This window comes from Oncorhynchus kisutch, linkage group LG11, assembly GCF_002021735.2.
Source record: "Oncorhynchus kisutch isolate 150728-3 linkage group LG11, Okis_V2, whole genome shotgun sequence".
Lineage (NCBI taxonomy): Eukaryota > Metazoa > Chordata > Actinopteri > Salmoniformes > Salmonidae > Oncorhynchus > Oncorhynchus kisutch.
The window spans coordinates 39,608,071-39,632,740 of NC_034184.2; the positions used below are offsets into that span (position 1 = coordinate 39,608,071).

Sequence of the window (24,670 nt, forward strand, 5' to 3'; positions counted from 1 at the left end):
GAGGGTGGGGAGAGACAGGCATGTGCTGAAATCCTCAAGATCTGCGAGCAACAAGAATGCAGCAACAACAGCAGCAAGGTCATTGGTAGTTGAAGCGACCTCGGCCTCTTTTCCTCTGATCAGAGGAGGGTCTTGACACTCTGGTGCCAATTCATATTTCTATAATGCAGAAAACATCGTCTCTGACCGAGGTATTTCTCTGCTGATCAACCAGTCCATGTTAAGTGAAGTGTGTTCACCCTAACCCTGAGACTACACAGACTAATAATAGCACTAGTCTGAGGGTTATATGGAGTGACCAAAACAATGACAATTAACAATATGATATGAATTAACCATACGAAAACAGAGTGTTGGAAAGGTATGATAGAAAATGTATTGATAGTAACAGTTGCAAAGGTGTAAACATGACCCATTTCTTTTGTGTCCATTGTGATCTAGCTTGTGTTATCGGACATGGGTCATATGACTGGTTCTAGGTACAGCTATTGAGCACAATGTGAATAGGTCTTTGTTGCTTCTAATAATAAGTTCCATCACATACCAGGGAGTATAAATATCACCATTTGTGATTTATTACCAGGGGTTTAATATACATCATAATATGAATATTCGTACAAGAGCTATTTTTCATGTACAAATTACAAATCCATAAACTTGGTTTCTCAACTCTTCTGTTTAAATGTACAAAATTTCTCCCACGGCTGTCCCATAGCAGCTTTGCAACCTGGAAAGACTTTTACACATTGCAGTAAAATGCAGAAAAAGGTTTCATTAAAGTATGAAAAAAATCTAGCAAAATGTCATAGAATTTTTGTTCATAGAAAAAAAGAAATGGTAGGGAATATGACTGCTCCACAGGGCAGGCAAGATACAAAGAAAGAAAAAAAAACCTGCTATTGTCCAATGTCCAAGACACAGAGAAGTAGTTTTGTGTTTCCATTTATCATTAATACAAAAAAATGCCTAGAAAAAAAGCTTATTCCAATGAATTTACATGAACAAAATGATATTACAGTAGTGTGCATACTGTATGTTTGTGTGAAGCCACGGAGCAAAGATCTTATGGCTGTCCATTCATGACCAGGCAGGCAGTCCTCCACAGCCACCGTACAGGGACGAGGACTGTGAGGAAGAGGGAGAACGGGGAGAGCAAAGGGACGGCTGGCCTCTTCACTGAATTAAATATCCACACACAAGGCGTTTTGGACTGGGTAGAAAATAAAAGGTTATCCCCCAGTAAGAGTTCATAGGGTTTGTCGTTGCGTTAGGAGAGCGAAAGCTCCTCTAGCGCGCATAAACTCCTTCTAATATAAAAAGTTAAACTTACAAAAAACAAACATACATTTTATACAATGTTGAGTTTTTCCGTCACAAGGCACCACATAGTTGGTTAAATTGGATCTTCATCTCAAGTAAATGATTTTGTTGTTTTGTTTAGTGTGTTTTTATACAGTGCAGGGTATATGGGCTTGGATTAAATAAGTGTGTTTTTAGTGTGTTGGGTGTCCCTCTACTGGCCATGGGGGCTCACTCCCTCTCTGTGTGCGCTGCTGCTGCTGCCTCTGGTTCCCTGGCCACGCAGTAGTTAGGCTGCTCAGAGGGGGTGTATCCTGGCAGGCACACACACTTGTAGGATCCTTCCGTGTTGATACATTTGGCGTTCTTGCAGAGGGACATCCGGTTGTTGAGCTCGGAACATTCATTCACATCTGTGAGAGTGAAGAGGGTTAATTAGGTTAGCACAGTCTACGTACACTCAGTGGACAGTTTATTAGGCACACCCATCTAGTACCGGGTCGGACCCCCTTTTGCCTCCAGAACAGCCGGAATTCTCTGGGGCATGGAAACATTGCTCAGTTGGTATCAAGGGACCTAACGTGCCGTTCGGCACACCACTGTTGTACTGCGCTGTTATTTGCCCTGTTTGTGACCGGCCTGTTAGCATGCACGATTCCTGCCATTCTCCTTCGACCTCTCGTTAACAAGCTGTTTTCATCCACAGGAATGCGCTGACTGGATGTTTATTGTTAGTCGCCCCCATTCTCGGTAAACCCTACACACATTCTCTAAGACCTAACGCTCAACTGGAGTTGAACATAAAGGGCGTGACCGTTGAGGAAGCTGAACTCTTAGGAGTAACATTGGACGATCAGTTACAATGGTCAAGTTGCTGTGAAGATGGGGAGAGGTACAGTGGGGCAAAAAAGTATTTAGTCAGCCACCAATTGTGCAAGTTCTCCCACTTAAAAAGATGAGAGAGGCCTGTAATTTTCATCATAGGTACACTTCAACTATGACAAACAAAATGAAAAAAGAAAATCCTGAAAATCACATTGTAGGGTTTTTTATGAATTTATTTGCAAATTATGGTGGAAAATAAGTAGGAGAGATGTACTATTTTCCTTCTAGTCTATTCAGTGTGTGTGTGTGTGTCCTCCACCCATGTCTTACCCACACACGCCATGCGGGACATATCCAGGGTGTATCCGTCGAAGCAGTCGCAGGTGTAGCCCTCCTGTACCCGCACGCAGCGCCCGTTCTCACAGCCGTTCAGAATGCCACACTCTTCCGCTCTCAGGCCCTCAAACGCGTCGTACGCGACTGCAGGACGAGGGCAGGGAATGAGCTGTTTCATTAATCCAAGTCAGATGAAGCTATAATGAATTATCATTTTTGAAAGTGGTATAATGATGATTTAAAAATCCTCTACATTTAACTAGCTTGACGAGATAAACTAATGAATAATTAATCATCTCTTTTATGTTCTTGGAGGCCCTTGGTTACACTGAAAATACAGAATACCATCTGTGCCTACCAACTGAAAACAATTTCTGGTCATGGCATGTAGTAATTCATGTGGACACAAGATGGCAGAAAAGAGCTATCATTGAGAGAATAGGCAGCTTGTCCCAAGCTCCCCATGCCATATCCCCTCTCTCTGCATGTTTGAGCTTCATCAGTGTGTTGTACAGTGTGGTGGGGACTGGTTCACTCACTCTCCTCATCCTCGTACAGGGGCAGGGCACCAGGCTGGTCGGGGCGAGGTTCATAGTCCAAGTTGACCTCATACTCCTGGACGGGCTCAGCCACAAGGGCGTCACGACCATACGGATGCCCCTGTCCTTCCCTCATTGGCACGTTACACATGGAGGCATAGTCCTCTGTGAGAGAAGGGAGAGAAACTGAGACATGGCCCTCAGAGAGAGAGAGAGAGAGAGAGAGAGAGAGAGTGAGAGAAGGGAGAGAAACTGAGACATGGCCCTCAGAGAGAGAGAGAGAGAGAAGGGAGAGAGACTGAGACATGGCCCTCAGAGAGAGAGAGAGAGAGAAAGAGAGAGAGAGAGAGGGGAGAGAGACTGAGACATGGCCCTCAGGGAGAGAGAGAGAGAGAGAGAGAGAGAGAGAGAGAGAGAGAGAGAGAGAGAGAGAGAGAGAGAGAGAGAGAGCGAGAGCGAGAGAGAGAGAGTCTTCTGAGAGAGTGACAGAGGGAGAGAGGAGACTGAGACACAGCTCTCTGAAACAAAGACGGAGATGTAGCCCTGTGACCACAGCTGAGATCATGAGCTAGAGAATGCATGTGATGCTGGGCGCTATTTACAATGTACTCATAAAGACAGAAAACATGACAAAAACCTACTACGTTTGATCAACACAACACGTTTCTGTGATTTATAAGAACTGAAGCTTATTCAAATTTCAACACAAGGGTTTTCAAAGTAATTACATTACCATCTCTTGGCTTAGTAGCCAGGGGATACTTGACTGAACTGAATAGTCAGGTTGTGACTAGCGGCCCACTTCCCTCCTGAACGTGGCGTTCAACACACACCACAGCACGGCACCTGCTCTGAGGTCCCTCCTCCTTGGTTACTGTACTGTGGGAACCTAAACCAGAGTCTTTCATCTGCACGCCCCGGCCAGCCATCCCCTACAGTCCCCTGCTAATCCCACGCACCTGCTTGCCTCTGTTCGCTCCCACAAGAACGTCTACACAGGAAACGCATCAGAGAGGGACCGCAGAGCAATCTGGATGGGCCTGATGAGAACAAACCGACTGTGTGTTCTGTCCTCTCTGCGAAGAGCAGCGGTGAGCACCTGCATCTCAGTTTCTCAGGATTAAGGATCCGAGTGGGGACCATGTTGGCCGATGTTGGACAAGAAGTCTTAAGTGGAACTCCAAAGGGTGTTCCACGAAAACCGTTGAAAACCTGCTGAGGTGCTCTCTGTTTAAAAGTGGCCCGGACGTGCAACTTTGAGATGGCTAACTTGTATTTCTGTCAATGTTTCTCAATGACGTAACAAAAACAGATTTTATAAAGAGAGTGTGCAACTATCATAGCTGTAGGCCTATGTTGCACAGCTGCTACGTTCCTGGAGAGCTCTCGTGACTTAACCGGGCCCACTAAACTGTCGGTTCAACATCACTCTCGCATGAAGCTACGAATTCCTAGTCAAACTGCTGGGAAATCACTCAACATTTAAAAATCCCCAACTCTACCAGTTCCATCTTCCAGTGGGTTGGAATAACAGTCTTATTTTATCAGAGGGAGGAAAATGATCCAGTTCAGAGCCCTGAGGACTGTCCCCACATGTTCCAGTCCACAGGTCCCCATAATGCACACTGCAGCCATCTGCCCTGGCAGCATGGTGAGGACATGCATCAGAGACCAGACCTCCCTACCTAGACACACTCCAGGTATTGGATAAGAGAGGCGAGGAAATGGGAAAGGGGGGGGGGGGGGTAAAGGATAGAAGATAGGCCCCAGGCAGGCTAGATCTCAGAGGCTCCAGGAGACAGGAGCATTAGCAGGCAGCTGGCAGACTCCAAGCCTAATGAGGTGTCACTAGTCCTGGGTCTGATGTCTGAGAGGCCCTGGCCCGTCTGGTTTAAGGACTGACCAACATCATCACTCTGAGACCAGCTGAAATATACTGTCTGGGGTTCTATATTATATCGCACACGAGACTAGATGACGAAGCATCTGCCTCAAATGAATGACTCTACGTATTTGAAGAAATTACTCTTAGATCTCTGAATGTTAAGTGTTCATAGCAGGACAGTGTAAACACAGTGTATTCACTCCAAAGATAATGGATCATAATAGGTCAAGGACAAAGTCATTATAACAGTAGAGTTGATAGATGGACATGAGTGCTGGTGTGGAAGGGTTGTAATTGTTGAACCTGTGTTCTTCAGGGGGCAAAGGGCACAGTCCATGCCCCAGGCCTCTCCATGCAGACAGCAGCACTCTGTGAAGGTGGTCTTTCTGTTGGCTAGGGGCTTGGTGCAAGTCTTCCGGGTGCCTGTTACCGTCTGCCAGCAAATACCCTGGTAGTCAGTCTGCACAGAGTGTTGCTCTGCAACAGACACGTTACATCTCAGTCACAATCATTACCTCACTATCAGAGGCACACTACGACACGGCAAGGCATGCAATCGCCATGAGAAAGACGTCAACAAAAAAACAGAACACGTTTCCAAAGAACAGAGACAGTATGAGAGGATGCTTCTATTTTTGCATCCAGGCTCTTTGAGGGTTCTTACCAGCCACTTCAGGGGCGATCACGCAGCGCTTGTTGTCAGAGTCCAACACCATGGGGCGGGTACAGAAACACATGTAGGATCCCTGTGTGTTCAAACACTCTCCCCCCACACAGCTCGACTCATCCTGACACTCATCGATGTCTGCAGGGGAGGAGAGGAAGGGAGAGAGATGGAGACCAAGATGTCAAGAGGCCCCGTTGGGAGTTCTGTCGTCTCACAGCCCGATTCTCAAGGAAAACGTACCGTAACACTTGGATATTCCATCTGTAGATGCTCAACCGACTGTCTGACGTTTCAACTAACTATCTACTAACCCCAGCCCTTATCCTAACCCTAAACTTAACCCGTACCCTTATCCTAACCCTAAACTTAACCCGTACCCTTATCCTAACCCTAAACTTAACCCGTACCCTTATCCTAACCCTAAACTTAACCCGTACTCGTATCCTAACCCTAAACTTAACCCGTACCCTTATCCTAACCCTAAACTTAACCCGTACCCTTATCCTAACCCTAAACTTAACCCATACCCTTATCCTAACCCTAAACTTAACCCGTACCCTTATCCTAACCCTAAACTTAACCCGTACCCTTATCCTAACCCTAAACTTAACCCGTACCCGTATCCTAACCCTAAACTTAACCCGTACCCTTATTCTAACCCTAAACTTAACCCGTACCCTTATCCTAACCCTAAACTTAACCCGTACCCTTATCCTAACCCTAAACTTAACCCGTACCCTTATCCTAACCCTAAACTTAACCCGTACCCTTATTCTAAACCGAACCCGAGCTGTAACCTTAGTTGCTTATCAACAGGTTGTTAATAGTATGTCCATCTGTAGAGCATCTACGGCTGGACAATCCGGAGTATCCAAATGAAGTGTGACCAAATGCACATGACGGGCCCGTTCACACTCAGTCACCTGTCCAATTAAGGATCCACTCACATCAAACGGTGTCCCACATGCTAAAACACTTCAGGTTAACTTGAATTGAGGAGGAATCAACCCACTCAGAACATGACTAACAAACCAACTGCATTTTCTCCATCGTATTGATGAGAGTTCAAATCTGTTTTCCCTGTGTCCGTGAAAATGTCTGTTGCAGAGACGAGCGCCGCAGTTAACAAGTTTTTGTGAATTCTCGGTAAACTAATAAAGCTTCAAGGGGATTATTTTGCATACATTTTGAAAACTAAACCTGTTATTTGGATTGTAACTCAGTCCCAACTGAAATCCCATGTATTTCTGAAATATACAGCCACACGCATTAGATACACATCAGGCCTGTGGTTTCATAATTACTGAGGAAATGATATATATATTTTTTAAACTCAATGGTTTCATCCATCCAGACATTGAACTGAAATACACATCCACTTGATATTCTACACTTTCAAAAATACCCCTCCATCCCCTTTTTAAAAATATCCCATATAGAGCACGGCTCCAGGGCTGGTGGTGGTAGTGGTTAGTTTCTCTAGTCCACGCGTAACGGGGTAAAACCAGGACCGTCCAGGGTAAAATGCCAAACCTCCGCTGGACCCTCCGCCCAATCTCAGCCTGTCCAAATAATCAAATGCAAATATGGTGGAACTCTGCAGACGGCCCCACGGGCATTCCACTGCTGCCGACCAGGGGTGCGGTGTGGGGCCAGGGGGTGCGGTGTGGGGTCAGGGGGTGCGGTGTGGGGTCAGGGGTACGATGTGGAGCCAGGGGTACGATGTGGGGCTAGGGGTACGATGTGGGGCTAGGGGTACGGTGTGGAGCCAGGGGTACGATGTGGGGCTAGGGGTACGATGTGGGGCCAGGGGTACGATGTGGGGCTAGGGGTACGATGTGGGGATAGGGGTACGATGTGGGGCTAGGGGTACGATGTGGAGCCAGGGGTACGATGTGGGGCTAGGGGTACGATGTGGCGATAGGGGTACGATGTGGGGCTAGAAGTACGATGTGGGGCCAGGGGTACGATGTGGGGCCAGGGGTGCGATGTGGGGCTAGGGGTACGATGTGGGGCCAGGGGTACGATGTGGGGCTAGGGGTACGATGTGGGGCCAGGGGGTGCGATGTGGGGCTAGGGGGTGCGGTGTGGGGCTAGGGGTGCGATGTGGGGCTAGGGGTGTGATGTGGGGCTAGGGGTGTGATGTGGGGCTAGGGGTGCGATGTGGGGCTAGGGTTGCGATGTGGGGCTAGGGGTGCGATGTGGGGCTAGGGGTGCGATGTGGGGCTAGGGGTGCGATGTGGGGCCAGGGGTGCGGTGTGGGGCCCGGCAGAAGGCCAGGGTCCATCCAGTTTGACCGGGATGGTAGTTTGGGCGTGCTGCCTGAGCCTGCTGGGTTTGGCAGTCTGGCCTTGTGTCACCCCCAGTGTCCCGTGTCCCCACCCTGCCTCTCACCCTGCTCTGGCCCAGGGAGGGGACCCACTCTACACACCCTGGCCCAGCCAGCCAACACACACAGGCTGTGGTACAGTAGCACTAACTGCTTTTATGTGCGTGGACAGTTTAATGACACAGGGCTGTGGAAATGGTATATTAGTAGGCTGAGGGCTATTGATTCCAATTTTTTAATTGTCGCAAAAAAACAGCATGTTGTGAGTAAATCAAGTATGTTTGGGCTGAATTAACACTAACTAATGTGAATGACCTGCCCACTGACCTCTGCACTGCAGCTTGACCTCGTCGTAGTACAGGCCAGTCTTACAGTAACACTCGTAGCTCCCTGGGCTGTTGAGGCAGAAACCATCCTTACAGATCTCCTGGCCAAACAACGCACATTCATCTGCATCTGGGAGGGAGAGGACAACCCGGGTTTCTTAGTAACAGCACGCATGCACACACACACACACACACACACACACACACACACACACACACACACACACACACACACACACACACACACACACACACATTTTCAATGCATCTCTTACTATTTAGACAACAATGTAATCATGCAGTTACTGCTGAATCTGAGGGAACACCAATACCACTCAACGGGAATTTACATGTCCAGTATTCAAACAGTCTCTACTCTTTATGTTTACAGAAAGGGGAGACCAACTCAACGCTTTAATGAGATGAAATCCGGAGAGGCGTAGAGAAAACCTCTATCAACAAACAGTTCTGCGTTTCAGTACTCTACTCTTCCTTCGGTTGGGTGTTGGTGTTTGCAACTGAGACCAATAATCAGCCATGCAAACAGGTCGACTAATTGAAGACATATCCAGACGTGTCTGAACGTGAACGTGTCTAGCAACTCGCCTTCCCAGCAAGTCTCAGTCTCTCTCTCGGAATATACCACATTCACTTGCTGCCGGCCCCTCTCTACCAGACTCCCCTTGCTGTAATAAATTACATGATTGAATTAGGGTTGTTGGTTCGATGAATTAGCTTTCGCGTCAGGTGAACAATCTAGGCTTGAAGGGGCTGGGAGAGGAGAGGGAGAGAAGAGGACAGAGGGAGAGAAGAGGACAGAGGGATAGAAGAGGACAGAGGGAGAGAAGAGGACAGAGGGATAGAAGAGGACAGAGGGAGAGAAGAGGACAGAGGGAGAGAAGAGGACAGAGGGATAGAAGAGGACAGAGGGAGAGAAGAGGACAGAGGGATAGAAGAGGACAGAGGGAGAGAAGAGGACAGAGGGAGAGAAGAGGACAGAGGGAGAGAAGAGGACAGAGGGAGAGAAGAGGACAGAGGGAGAGAAGAGGACAGAGGGGAAAAAAGCAGGAGAGAGGGGAGAGGAGAAGATGTGGAGGTCATATGTCTCCAGACATCTAAAGCTGGTATTTCTGCTCTGTGACTCCAAGGCTGAGAGACAGAGACCACAGACACACATATAAACAAACACTTACACAACAAGAGCACAGACACAAGCCATTCAAAATCGTGGGGTTTGTTGCGACCTAAATTGTCTGAATCATGAGGTTCTCACAGCATTCTCTGAACACTACCGTTGTAAGCCAAGGCTCCGCTCAGCCTATACTGGGTCTCTGAGTTCACATACCTTTATAACTCTCGGCTGCGGTCACTCCGAACACAGCGTCACCAGTGGGTACATTGCCTCTCCCAGCTGGACACATCTGGGAAAACTGATCTGTCGAAGAGATAGACAAGAATATGTGTAATAAGTAGTGTGTGTGTGTGGATATAATAAGTGTGTCTGTGTGTTCATGTGTGTGCCTCCTCACCAGTGCCCTGGACGGGGCAGGGGTGCACCTCACAGTTGTCCCCCCAGCCTGCCCCCAGCGTACAGCAGCACTCCTCCATGGTGACACTGCTGGTCAGCACGTTCTCACACAGGTTCTCATCATTGAGGTTGTAGTAACACTCCTTCCTCTCTACTGACGACGCTGGGGCAAACAGGAGAGAAGAAACATGGTTACACATGAATAGATCAACAATAAGTGCTCAGTAATATTTGCAGTTGTGGGCGTGAAGGAGTAACGTTTTTTCTGAGCGCTAAAAATGGGTTAACCCAGGAGGAATGAGACTCTCTCGTAAACTGGGACAATTACAGCCTGATGGAGAGATGGGCCACATGATGACTGTGATCTGGGTCTTCGCACTGCTTTAATGATATATCTGGAGAGAAGAGAACAACCCCCCCCCTTCCCCTCCTATCTCCACCTCCTCTCCTTGGTTTCCCCCAAACCCTCCACATGCACGTACGAACATGAACACACACACACACACACAGACACACACACAGCGGTGTCTTTATCACAGTTTTGTTATCTGTAAATGCCTCTGATAATTACAGATGACCAGAGATTCTCAGAAAAACACAGCTTTTTTTGCTTCAACATGGAAATAGCTTCTTTTTTTTTACATTCTTCTAAAGCAATCCTACTATTACATAACGTCTGTGGTTGTGAACACAGAACATGCTCTAATTCCTAACATTATATAATGATAAACTGTCCTCTTTAAATATTTGGGAGTGTTCTCAGAGGTGAGAGAACATACCTGAGGTCATCGGGTTAAGTCTGACAAGGAGCCCAGGTTAATGTTGAGCTTTGGGACCTAAAGCCCTGTATTATACAGTATATCCACCAGACAGACAAGACACACCATTGGCTCTGTTTCTCATGAGGGTTTTACACTGAGGCAAAGACAGAGGAGGCCCCTAACCCGCGGCTGTGTTGTTAAACAGAGCCAGGCCCCCTCATTCATCAGAGCACCACTCCACTCAAATGAAACTCCAAGCTATTAAAGAGTAATATTGTCCTTTGAGACAATGCGCTACCACTTGATGTTCAATATTTAAAATGAAACATTTAAACTGTGCTTTATATAAGCTTCCTTTCTCTTCAGGCAATGTGTGGGTCACCTGTGGGAGCGGGACTGCACTTGGCGGTCATTTGGTTGTACTCCTGGTCCTCGTCGGGGCACATACACAGGAATGAGCCCTCCACGTTCTCACACAGGGCCTCGCCACACACACCGCTCAGCAATTCACACTCATTCACATCTGCAGGGAGAACACAACACCTTGGTTAGCGGTTAGCACTAATGAGCATAGTTAGCAACCTCACAGGATGCATCTTATTTACATAATATCTCACATATGTGGCATGTGTGGTTTCATTCACAAGACAAGTAGATAATAAAGATACATTAAGATACTAAGTGGTGTACTGTATGGGGAGCTGGTGATATACTCTTGGAAACACAAAACACTCAATGTTTTCAAAATCAATGAATAGGCCTATACATTGAGGAAGAAAAACACTCAAATATCTATTTCACACTCCAATAACATTGTCTGTTTTCCTTTGACCTGGCTGTGGTTATAGCTGTGCATCCATCCATGTATGTCTCTCCAGTTATGAACGAACGTGCAGAGAAAACACATACATCAACCCCGACGTGGAGCTTAATGTAAAAAGACAACAAAGTCTCGTGGTTCCGACGAGCTCTGAGCTGCTCTGCATTCCCAACACCCTATCCAATACTTCACACTGGGGTGTGGGCCAGTTTGTCAATGAGCTAGAAAGTGTTAAGGAGAGAGCGGGGAGGAAGAGAGTGGGTGTGTCGCAATAGGGGAGCACTAAAAAGGGGAGAGGTCCAGAACGACAATGGAAAAGGCAGATTTTTCTTCATAGGATAATATATTTCAATATATTTCACGGCCTTTCCCGCTCAGCGGAATGGGACTACAATTTGGAGGAAAATTTGTTTTTCCATTTCAGTGGATTCTTTCCTCACGCATCTGTGAGTCCTTTCAGGAAACTATGTGTATGTCGCGGGTCACTACTTCACAGGAGGCATTTGAACATAAACATTTTTTATTAGATCAAAATGCCTTTTATGGCAGAAATTCCTTCTGGAACTTGTGAACTTTCATGTGCCTTAATAACAATCTTGTATGCCATCTGTAAATATGAATAAAATTGTTCAATTATGAGCCTAGTTGGTATAGCCACACAAAAAAAGACAGGAACCTTCCCTCTAGCCATGACTGGTTAAGATAATGGATGGGCTGGACATGCCGAGAGAAGAGTTCGGATTCCATGTAGCGCACTTCTGTCTTTCACATGAGCTGCTCAGTATGTGCAGGTAATCCTTTCTAACGCTGCTTTTTTGAAAGTTATCACAAAGAACTGTGATAATGTTGATAATGCTCTCCACTTTCTGGAGGACCGAGTTTTGAAATATGTGGAATGCTCAGTGGAAGCTAAGGAGATGTAGAAAGTTCAGGCGTTTGATTATGCGGAGGGAGTCTTAAAGAGAACACACAAAGGCTGTTGTATAAAACACCTGTCCCCGGATTACATCTTCAAACTAAGGGCAACCATGGCATCCATGACAGAGAGGGAGAAGCGTTCATCCATGTATATGGGTAAGAGAGTCTAGCTAGCTACATTTTCAGATATTATAAGTTTAAAATATTGTCAGAAAGTTTCATTGCAAGTTAGCTAACGTTAGCTGGCTGGCTCGCTAGCTAACGTTACATGTATGATCTGTTTAGTGATATTATTCGTATCTCAGAACCATTTGTATTGTTAGTTATAGCCTAACGTTAGCTAGATAGCTAACATTGACCCTAGTTGGTTAGCTTTAGCTACATGCAGCTTCATGCAGTTTAGTAACGTTATGAGTTGGGATTATGGTTAATTGTTAAGCTAGCTAGCTACATGTCTAAACAAAAGACTCCACTATGCAAATAACCATTTCACTGTACCGTTTACACCTTCTGTATCCTGTGCATGTGACAGATAAACATTGATTTTATTTTATATGGTGTGCATTTACCAGAGACGGTAATGTGAGGAGCAACATGACCTGCACCAAAGTCAAATTAGGATATAATGTTAGGCCAACAAGAGAGTGTCCAAGTTCTAAAATTCTCCAGTAAAATGCCCTACTTTTATTTCATTACACTCCCAACCGTAAGCTATTTTCTGTAATTATCTCACCATTAACTTGTACATAATGATCTTGTTATGAGTTTATTTTCCTGTAATAAGAAATACAAATTAGCTAAAGTTAAGGCATTGTCAGCAATATGATATGGCCATTATTTGAACTGGCTAACATAACAAGCTAGATACTAACCAAAATATTGTTTAGAAAATTGCTTTTAGTTACCTGGTTTTCTAGATTGACACATACAAAATTCATTTTTAAACAGGTGGGTTTATTGGTGTTAAAATACGCCCGTCATGCTATTTTGAACCACCAGGCTGCTGATGTCATGCAGCCTGTCGTTTTTGTGTATGTACTTTTTCCTAGCGACAAGTTTTATGTCGGACAACAATAGAATGTTCGTGATGTCACTGCGACAACTGTCTACAAACATGTCGATAGACGTAGTATAAACCAACCTTTAGACTTGAAATCTTTGGTTGTTTAGTACACTACCGTACTCACTCTGTTAAGCCCCGCATGTGAATCCTTAAAGAGCCCACCCATCTCTTTAAGACAAAGAAGAGACAAAGAAGAGCTCACCAGTAGGTTTACCTAAACAGTCAAGGGCCATTTTCTCAAAAGTGAGGTTACAAATGTATCAACTTTCAAAGCAGAATTACTTTCCCATTGTTCCTCAACTGCAGTGTACGGTTTACCATGTTCTAGCTCCGAATCAATTGTATCCAATTTAAAATGTTGCTATATAAGACCAAATCGAGCCGGTCGATCACATTTAAGTTTACCACAATTTGGCTATATAGTACATCTCTACTGCCCAGCCAATGGAAATGATGTTTTCATGTGTAAACTTAGAGAAATGCTGAGTTACAGTATAGTACAGATAGGCTAGTTAGAAGAAGGATTTAACCTTGGCTCTATTTCCATGGCTATATACAACTTATTTTTATGCACGCAGAGGCAAACATGCTTTCCTGCGTAGTTAACTTTATTGTTGTTAATTCAGTATGTGACTGGGCAGAAATAGCCAGTCGCAAGAGCCATAGAGACTGTATCATAGTTTGATTCAGAGCACAGATGGCTTGGCATACCCTTCCACAATGACCGCCACCGCATATATCTGCTGCCACGGATTGGAAAGCTCATTAACGGCCAGGTACACAATGCAGGAAGCAGACAAAAATAAAAAATAAAAAGTCCCTCCTCCTCTCCCGCCTCTAGTTACAAACCTTCCTCAACGCTCAACTCAAAGCACACCGCTACTGAGGAGAATCTATAATTCATTAGCTGACATTAAAACCTGCTGCTGCTTCTCTGGTTTTAGCCCGCACCGCAGTGCCCTCATTAAAAGACAGTCTGTCTGGCGTGACCCTGAAGCACCTTGTTCGCCTTGCACAGTCACCATCTGGGTTCAGCCCCAACCGATATCCCTACCCCAACCCCAGTCCAGCAGAATGAGAAAAAGCTGGTTGAATCTTGATCTTGATCAACGTTGCAGCTGGACTAGAGGGAGAGAGAGGGAGTACTGTCAATGAAACGTGTCACTTAAATCACTTGACAGTGAGAGAGAGTTCTGTTCAATGACATGAACTGTGAAATGAAAGGACACAGACAGATAAGCTACGTTATCTGATTCCCAGTCTGAAGAATATGTACCAAACAACACTGAATCCCAACACAAAGTCATTAAACTCCAAAACAGCCTCTTAATCTGGGAAGCAGCAAACAATCCCAGAGGCTCAGGGGTTCATCTGTCTAGGGGTAACCAGAGACAGGGAGAGGAGCGGGGGGAGAGAAGGGGTTGGTTGTGGACTACTTCCAATAGTTTCGGGGGGAAAAGTGAGCCCATCTGTGCAAGACACAACAGAATGATGGGCTGGCAGGAGAATGGAGGCAGCTGGCTGTACAGGGCTGGGGTGGGACCAACCAACACTTGCCAAGGTACAGATGGAGAGTGTGTGTGTGAGAGAGAGAGAAAGCAAGAGAGACCATACGTGTAAGTTTGCATGACTGTGTGTGTGTGTGTTTGTTGCGTGGAGTGCGTGTATGTGTATGTGTGTGTGTGTGTGTGTGTGTGTGTGTGTGTGTGTGTGTGTGTGTGTGTGTGTGCGGGCGCGCACAGGTCAGGGGAGAGATCTGGCTGGAGGAAGTGTTCTATCCGCTTCAATAGCGGAGTGCCTGTGACCCACTTTCAGGCCTCTGACAGGCCTTCCTGTAGGAGGAACATTTTAAAGATGGAAACTGCATGGGCCCAGTTAAAAAAAAATAAGACAAACAAGCTCCCATTCTTCACCTTGTCCCAAAACATGAACTCACTGACTCTCTATCTGATTGCTATCCCCCCACTCACCCAAACCCCCTCAAACTATGAGAATGAAATTGAAAGCTACAAACAAAATGGCATTCTGCTGATTGAGTGAGAACTGGCTTTCTTTGTGTCTGCGAAACAATGTCCTCAATGCCCACTGGCTTGGCTCAGGAAGACATTAATCCAGGATGATGGTTTGATTTGGTGGCAGGGATGGACTTTCTGACAGAACACTCTCACCTTTTCTCACTGCGCCCCGAGGCTGAAATGAAAGCCACGCATCATTGACAGTTAGCGGTGCCACCACAGCACGGCCCTGACCAGAAAAAGCTATTGACTGAGAAATAACCTGGTCGACCACACATGCAGTATATCACATCAAGAAAGAAAATTGAGTGCAACCTACACTGAGTGTACAAAACATTATGAACACTCTTTCCATGACAAACTGACCAGGTGAAAGCTGTGATCCCTTATTGATGTCACTTGTTAAATCCACTTTAATCAGTGTAGATGAAGGGGAGAAGACAGGTTCAAGAAGGATTTTTAAGCCTTGAGATAACTGAGACATGGATTGTGTACGTGTGCCATTCAGAGGGTGAATGGGCAAGGCAAAAGATTGAAGTGCCTTTGAACTAGGTAGGTGCCAGGCTAGTAGGTGCCAGGCTAAAAACTGTACCCCTGCTGGGTTTTTCACGCTCAACAGTTTCCTGTGTGTATCAAGAATGGTCCACCACCCAATGGACATCCAGCCAACTTAACAGAAGTGTGGGAAGCATTGGAGTCAACATGGGGCAGCATCCCTGTGGAACACTTTCAACACATTCTAGAGTCCATGCCCCAATACATTTAGGCTATTCTTAGGGCAAAAGGAGGGGGTGCAACTCAATATTAGGAAGGTGTTCTTAATGTTTTGTACATTCAGTGAATAGATCGTATTCAGACAGCTCCAGTCTCGAAACAAATCAAATCAAATGGAGAAAATGTAAACACAAATCTAGGTCTTATAGTCAATCTTTCTCTTCAGTGAGGATAAGCAGACAGGAACCAGAGGCCCGGGACTCACACCGACAGAAAGACAGACAGCTGCCATACAGCTTCATGGCTCCATCACCTTCACTGCAGCGGAGTGTGTGTGCCCATGTGTGGGAGACAGCTTGGCTAAGAGTCTAAGCTCTGGTGCGTTTCCAATCCCAGGGTCTGAGGAGCACTGCAGACACGGTGGGGATATGTCTAAAACATCACAGAGAACGCCAGCTACACCTTCAAATTGAATGAAAATAAATGGTCACATCAATCAAGCGTCTGCCATCTTTTTTCTTTTTTTTTTTCCTGCAGAGAGGGAAACCACTGTCCAAATTTGAGAGGACAGGAGTATTTAAAGTCCCATCAATCTGCCTCAATATGGCCCATACCACATCATTACATTCAGGTCTTTCATGACATATGATTTCATGTCTACAGTGCTTATACTATCTTTAAGAGAAGCATGACGCATGACGCATACGTGTCTAGCACTGCCACCACCAACAAACTTCAGAGGGAAAAAAGCTGTCAGGGAAATACACTCAATCATGCTTCCTATTGCTTTGCATGGACCTCTTCATGTTTATAATTGGCAAAACGGCTACAGCAGTTGTCACCGAGTCAGAAAATAAATCTCATTTGAAGATTAAAAGGTTACTGTCGGTATTCTCGGTTGGCAGACACAGCCACGGCAGACACAGCCATGGCAGACTACCCAGCGTGTCCATAATAGGGGTGAGCATGACAACCCCGCTGAAGTTCTCGAGGCGGGAGCAGACGTTTTAGCCATCAGAGTGTTCCAGTGCTTTCAGCAGGACCCTTCAAGGAAAGCCTTGTAACTTCCTTGCAAAGAATGAGCACCTATATCATCAAGGCACACGCATGCACTGACATGAAATAGGCGCTTCTGAGTATCAGACCAAAAATATATCAAATGATAGACCATAATTTGAACTAAAACTTGCAGTGGCAAAGCAGGAGCCAACTGTTCAGTATATTCTAGCACATACTGTCGATGTACTAAAGACTATACCAGATGGTCTCTATGAAGAAGCAGACCTATTCATGCCCATGTCATACACTACTGTCTTCATTCCTTCTCTGGCCCTCCTGGGACTTTTTTGTAACCCCCTCCCCTTCCCCAGACACCCAACCACCCCCAACACCCACCCAACCACCCCCACCCCCAACACCTACCCAACCACGCCCACACCCACCCAACCACCCCCAACACCCACCCAACCACCCCCAACACCCACACAACCACCCCCAACACCCACACAACCACCCCCAACACCCACACAACCACCCCCAACACCCACACAACCACCCTCAACACCCACACAACCACCCCCAACACCTACACAACCACCCACGCACACCCACACCCACACACATCTAATTCTTACTATTGTTGTGAGGTCTTTTTGGGGACCAACAATTGATTCTTTTTCAAAAACCTACTTTCCCTCACTCCTAACCCTGAACCTAAACCTAACCCTTACCTTAACCCCTAACCCTAATTCTAACCACAACCGCTAAGCCTAAAACAGCCTTTTTACAAGTGAGGACCTGCAAAATGTACTCACTTCTTTCAATTGTTGTTGATTTACTATTCTTGGGAGGACGTTTGGTACTACAAGCATAGTAAAGTACACACACACCACTCCTACTCACCCACGCAGCCGAGGCCCTCCTGGGACTCCTGGTAGCCCCGGTCACACAGGCAGCGGAAGGAACCGACCGTGTTCTCACAGAAGCCGTGGTTACCACACACCGTGGCGTTGACGTTGCACTCATCAATATCTGCAAAACGAGGAGGAGGAGGGTCAAGGGCTAGTTAGTCACTCTTCTTTACAGTCTCAGTGGCAAAGGTGGTCCCACAGTTAGGACCAGTTGACCCACAGAACAGCACCCACTGAGCTGCAGTGGAACTAGTCTCAGGTTTGAAGCACATCTCTCATTGGTGCCATTGCGTCGAGTATGAGCATCCAGAGTTCAAGCTGACAATGTGTCCGGAGTTGAGGTAAATCAGAAGAGTGCAGCACACCACAAACACACAGAGGCAAGAGCTAAATAAACAAAAGGCAGATCCATACCCTGAAAAAGAGTGTGTGTGTGTGTGTGTGTGTGTGTGTGCGCGTGTGTGTGCGCGTGAGTGCGTGCACATCAGACTCCACACCCTGCGAAGACTATAATAAAAATGCTCAAATATTAACACTAGGGAATTCATGGAGAGTGATAGACAAAACACTTCACACACAAACCTCTTGGCTGAGCTGAGCAAACAGAGCACTCTAAACTGTAGCTGGAACACTGTGTAACCCAAACAGTGCAAACAACCGCCTGACTCCCAAACAAGCAAATGCAACAGATGTAATGTTGCTGCCTCACGACAGATGCTCAGAGTGAGTTACTATGGTCAATGAGGGACCTGTTCTGTGGAGTTAATTCGTAGAGAACCAGCTTTAGTTAGCTGGACCAAAGAGACAGTACAACTCCGTTAGACGACCCCCCCCCCCCCCCCCCCCCCCGCCATACATGTACAGGGGTCAAGTCAAGTTGACTCTTTGTGGCGATCAGTGTCTATTACAAAGCAGAGTTGATAGGACAGAACAGAAATGTTTGAAGATGGATGGGGAACAGCATGGAGAGGCGTGTTGATGGATGAGGGAGTAAGGTGAGTTTTGATGGATGGATGGATGAAAGGATGGATGGATGGAGGAGGGTAAGATGAGATACATTGATGGGTAGAAGAGAAGCACAAAGTAAGACACTTGATTGGCACATGAGCATTTCAAAGAATTGGATGGGGCAGCAGCTGAAGCAACGGAAAGTTGGCATGTCTGTGTCCTCCTTTTTGATGCCCCCGTGATGCTGACTCACCAACACAGATGCCTTCTGGGCCACGGTCGTGTCCGGGGGGGCAGTCCACCACACACCTATAGGACCCCTCTGTGTTCTCACAGAGCCACGCCCCACAGATATTCTGGCCCAACTCTGCACACTCATCGATATCTGGGAGAGCACAGCACCACAGTACCCCAGTCAACACTCAGCTAAACACCTGTACGCCCCACTGAAGTGAACACAATAGCGATGCTTGAATTGCAGTCCTCGGGATATCATGATCGGTATAGAGAATGATGGGATATGTAGTTGTGTTACCAACCCAGGCATGTGTCAGTGTCTGGCTGCAGGCGGTAGCCAGTGTCACACTGGCATCTGTAGGAACCCTGGCTGTTCTCACAGGAGCCGCCAACACACCTGGTGTCATCCGAGCACTCATCCATATCTGCAAAGAAACACACAGTCACGCTCGGCATACCGGTATGTACCACTTCACATGCCAACAAAAACCTTCTCAAAGGGGGTGTTGGAAACAAACATCCAACACCTTTCTTGGAGTCCAAGGACTTTGATGTCTTTGAAAACCCTGCATTGTCCGTTGACTGAGACTCAAAGAAACAGCATCCCGCCATAAGAGCCTAGAGATGAAAGAGACAGGGAGAGACAACCACGAAGCAGATAGGACAGGCCAAAGCAGGTTACATCTTCCTCTTGATCTCAACTGGACACAATTCAATCTGGCTGTCAAACAGGCCCTCCCTGAAGCCCAACCATTCTCCTTCGAGGGGTCAGAACATCCTTTGGCTGTTACAGGGGAGGACAGTCTGTGGGGGTATTACGGTGCTTAAGCCAAGCTTGGGTCTGGGTAGAGGAGCAGGGAGCCATGACCCCTCTGCTTTTATTGTGTTCCAGGCCTCAGTCCCAGTCTGCTCCTCAGCTGTGGTTCTACTTGTCCAATATAAACAGGGGGGGGGGGGCTGAGTTGGGGGGCGCTGAGGTGTTTTATGGCCCCTGTCCTGTTGCTGGTTCACTGGGCCCGTGTTCGCAGGATCAAACAAGGTCGGGGCCCCACCTCAGGGGGGCCTATCATGGAGCCGTGTTCAGGCTGAAAACATGTTTATATCACAGGGAGGAGAGGAGAACTCCCCTAACAGTAAATGCTATTTCTCTGCTTGCCTCCTTTTAGCTTGGGAGGATCATGTGTCTGTAGTTCAGTCTCAGTGATGACACCTGCAAAAGCCATCTGCTGTAAACTCTGCTTTATAGACTTACACAACATGCAGGATGCTCACATACTATGGAGCATCCGACTAATTAATTTCCTTAGTAATGGGATTAGTGAAATTACAAAAAGAGAAAATTGGATGACTGCAGATTAGGACCAAAAACTGTCAATTGTAGTGGTAAGTGTGGAATATGTTGTCCGCCACTCCGTGCACGCACACACACACACAGACACACACTCGCACGCATGCACGCACACACACACTCTCGCACGCACGCATACACACACACACACACACACACAGACACACACTCGCACGCATGCACACACACACACACTCTCGCACGCACGCACACACACACACACACACACTCGCACGCACGCACAATCACACAGACACACACTCGCACACACACACACACACACACACACACACACACACACACACACACACACACACACACACACACACACACACACACACACACACGGAGGACCTCACTGACTGAGCCTGAGCTCCTGCATAAATCAGGAGTAACAGAGTACAGCAGAAAATATTCCTCCTAGTCTAGACAGCGAGCTCAAAGGCTTCCTTCTCTGTTTTTTACTGCAGGAAAGGGCATTTAAAACAACTCTGGCAAGACTCCTGGCACGGGGCAAGACTCCTGGCATGGGGCAAGACTCCTGGCATGGGGCAAGACTCCTGGCATCAAGGTCTTTGGTGGAAAAATAGCCGGAGCCATATGTGAAAGAATTGAAAGCCACTCTCTTCCAGGAGCATCAAGGCAACGGCAGGGAGAGAGACAGAGCCGGAAGTGCGGAGGGACCAGGCGGCAGCATACGGAGGCGTTAGACAAGCATCCAACTAACGTCAGATAAACAATCAGTTGAACCAGAGGAAACTACAGCCAAACATGGGACTGCTGTCAATCAAACCACAACTTTAACAACGGGTGTTGAGGAAAGATTGTGTACGTATGACTGTGTGTGTTTTTGTGTGTGTGTGTGTGTGTGTGTGTGTAGTGCTGAAGTAGTAAAAAAAAAAAAATGGGTAAACTTTTGCGCAAAATAAAAAAGGTGCGTAAATGGAATTTACTGTATGTGCATTTACCCAGTACTACACACACTGCATGTGTGTGCATAGTGTGTGCACACGCTCAAGAAAGAGTGACGTGAGAGAGTGACGTGAGTGAATGACCGTGTGAACGCGTGACAAAATGAGTGACTCAGTGAGCCGCCCCCTAACACACCTAACCACTCTAACAGCGTATCATATACTGTACCACCAGTCCTCTCGGGCCACAGAGACAGAGCTACAACAACTACAGATCACTGGAAGACGCGGCGCGTCGTATTCTTCTGTGGCCTACTGTACCTTCACAGGTGTGTGTGTCCTGGCCTGCAGCGAAGCCTCTCTCACAGACACAGTAGAAGGAGCCCTCGGCGTTGAGACACTCCCCGTGTGGGGAACACAGCTCCGGGTCGTCCAGACACTCGTCAACATCTGTAGGGGACAACCAGCCAGACCAAGACACAGGTGTGAGGTCATTCAACTTGACACACCAGAGAGGGAGGGGTGGATACAGGCAAGAGGCTTGTCAACAGCTGCGCAGGTGCCCCTGTCTCTGATTACTCCGTACACACAAACACACACGTACACACACACACACACACACACAATGAAGGACGACAGCAGCGTTACCACAGGCAAGAGAGACGTCTGACATCCCCTGGTATATCAGACTGACATCACCTGGCCTCTCAGCTTCTCTGGCACGCTCACATGATGTGTGTGTGTGTGTATCAGAACAAGTTAACGTATGAGTGAGAGGGTGTGTACAGCTGCATGTGTGTGTATTCATGTGTGTGTAGGTACATCCCCTAAAAAAAGACATGTATATACAGCACTAGTTAAAACGTTGGACACAGCTGCTCATTCAAGGGTTTTTCTTCATTTTTACTTCTAGATTGTGGAATAATAGTGAAGACATCAACACTATGAAACAACACATATGGAATCATGTAGTAACCAAAAAAGTGTTAAACAAATATTATTATAATATTAATATAATATTCTATTCTTCAAAGTAGCCACCCTTTGCCTTGATGACAGCTTTGCACACTCTTGGCATTCAATCATACAGTCGTATGAAAAAGTTTGGGCACCCCTGACAATTTCCATGATTTCCATTTATAAATAATTGGGTGTTTGGATCAGCAATTTAATTTTGATCTATCAAATAACTGATGGACACTAATATTTCAGTAGTGAAATTAGGTTTATTGGATTAACAGAAAATGTGCAATATGCATCAAAACAAAATTTGTGTCCTTTTGCTAAAATAACAGCCTCTAGACGCTTCCCATAGCCTCTAATGGGTGTCTGGATTCTGGATGAAGGTATTTTGGACCATTCCTCCTTACAAAACATCTCCAGTTCAGTTAGGTTTGATGGTTGCCGAGCATGGACAGCCCGCTTCAAATCATCCCACAGATTCTCAATGATATTCAGGTCTGGGGACTGGGATGGCCATTCCAGAACATTGTACTTGTTCTTCTGCATAAATGCCCGGGTAGATTTTGAGCAGTGTTTTGGGTCGCCCTGGCGTAACTTAAACTTTGTGACTGATTCTTCAACATTATTTCCAAGAATCTGCTGATATTGAGTGGAATCCATGCGACCCTCAACTTTAACAAGATTCCCAGTACTGGCACTGGCCACAAAGCTTGTGGGTAGCAAGTGTTTTTCTTGGAACACTGTGTTCTTTTGCTGCCATGCATAACGTCCCTTGTTATGACCAAATAACTCAATCTTTGTTTCATCAGTTCACAGCACCTTACTCCAAAATGAAGCTGGCTTGTCCAAATGTGCGTTTGCATACCTCAAGCAACTCTGTTTGTGGCGTGTGTGCAGAAAAGGCTTCTTCCGCATCACTCTCCCATACCGCTTCTCCTTGTGCAAAGTGCGCTGAACGATGCACAATGACACCATCTGCAGCAAGATGATGTTGTAGGTCTTTGGAGGTGGTCTGTGGGCTGTTTTTGACCGTTCTCACCCTCCTTCGCCTTTGCCTCTCTGATATTTTACTTGGCCTGCCACTTCTGGCCTTAACAAGAACTGTGCCTGTGGTCTTCCATTTCCTCACTATGTTCCTCACAGTGGACACTGACAGCTTAAATGGTCTGCGATAGCTTTTTGTAGCCTTCCTCTAAACCATAATGTTGAACAATCTTTGTTTTCAGGTCATTTCAGAGTTGTTTTGAGGCCCCCATGTTGCCACTCTTCAGAGGAGAGTCAAAGAGAACAACAACTTGCAACTGGCCACCTTAAATACCTTTTCTTATGATTGGATGCACTTGTCTATGAAGTTCAAGGCTTAATGAGCTCACCAGACCAATTGTGTGTTCCAATTAATCAGTGCTAAGTCGTTACAGGTATTCAAATCAACAGAATGACAAGGGTGCCCACATTTTTGCAGAGCCTATTTTTCACATCTGATTTAATTTCATACAACTTAATATTGCTACACTAAAGATCTTTGTCTGGACAATACCCCAGTACTCAGCTTTTATTAAAAATGAATGGCATGCCACTGTGATCATTTTCTGTGACGACAGAGTAAATTATTATGCAGCCTCAGAGTGGTGCCCAAACTTTTTCATACGACTGTATGTGCTATTTTATGGTTTGGATTTCTTCACTATTATTCTACAATGTATAAAATAGTAAAAACTCTTGAATGAGTAGTTGTGTCCAAACCTCTGACTGGTACTGTATATATAATACATGGTTTTTGTGTCTGTTTGCATCTGTGTGTGTGTGTGTGTGTGTGTGTGTGTGTGTGTGTGTGTGTGTGTGTGTGTGTGTGTGCGTGCGTGCGTGCGTGAGTGTGTGTGTGTGTGTGTGTGTGCGCGCGCGCGTGTGTGCGTGTGTGCGTGTACGTCTTTGCATGTACGTTTTAAGAACGTGAGGGAGCGAGTGACCTATACCTAGGCAGCTGGTGCCGTTGATCTGCTGGTAGCCCTGGGGGCAGCTGCAGTGGTAGGAGCCCATGTTGTTGACACACTGGCCCACCCTGTCACAGGGCATGGTCAGCTCCTGGCACTCATCCACATCTGCAACCACAGGTACAGCTCTCAATGCAGGCAACACACACACACACGCACATACTGTAAGTGTGAACACACACAAATACACATAAAGATGCACATAATGTGCACGCACACACACACACGCACGCACACACGCACGCACGCACGAACGCACACACACACACGTACGCGCACACACATACATGGACCAAAACACAGACACTATGCTTTATGGGCAGATAGATGATATGAG

At 46.4% G+C, this 24,670-nt stretch overlaps 1 protein-coding gene across 5 annotated transcripts in view; it reads right to left on the reverse strand.

Moving 5' to 3' along the window:
* Positions 1 to 548: 548 nt before the first annotated feature.
* LOC109898846 (latent-transforming growth factor beta-binding protein 1) overlaps positions 549 to 24,670 on the reverse strand; it is a 128,290-nt gene continuing 104,168 nt past the window's right edge. For 3 of the 5 annotated variants that reach the window (XM_031835757.1, XM_031835756.1, XM_031835754.1), the window contains 14 exons: positions 24,316 to 24,441; positions 21,701 to 21,829; positions 19,423 to 19,545; positions 19,137 to 19,268; positions 17,928 to 18,056; positions 10,878 to 11,018; positions 9,736 to 9,897; positions 9,552 to 9,641; positions 8,208 to 8,336; positions 5,549 to 5,689; positions 5,188 to 5,361; positions 3,000 to 3,164; positions 2,455 to 2,604; positions 549 to 1,712 (listed from right to left, as the gene is read on the reverse strand). In XM_031835757.1, the coding sequence (XP_031691617.1) occupies positions 1,531 to 1,712; positions 2,455 to 2,604; positions 3,000 to 3,164; positions 5,188 to 5,361; positions 5,549 to 5,689; positions 8,208 to 8,336; positions 9,552 to 9,641; positions 9,736 to 9,897; positions 10,878 to 11,018; positions 17,928 to 18,056; positions 19,137 to 19,268; positions 19,423 to 19,545; positions 21,701 to 21,829; positions 24,316 to 24,441 (1,973 nt within the window). In that variant the 3' untranslated portion in view covers positions 549 to 1,530. The remainder of the gene's footprint in view (positions 1,713 to 2,454; positions 2,605 to 2,999; positions 3,165 to 5,187; positions 5,362 to 5,548; positions 5,690 to 8,207; positions 8,337 to 9,551; positions 9,642 to 9,735; positions 9,898 to 10,877; positions 11,019 to 17,927; positions 18,057 to 19,136; positions 19,269 to 19,422; positions 19,546 to 21,700; positions 21,830 to 24,315; positions 24,442 to 24,670) is intronic. The other 2 variants (XM_031835755.1, XM_031835758.1) reach the window with 2 other exon arrangements.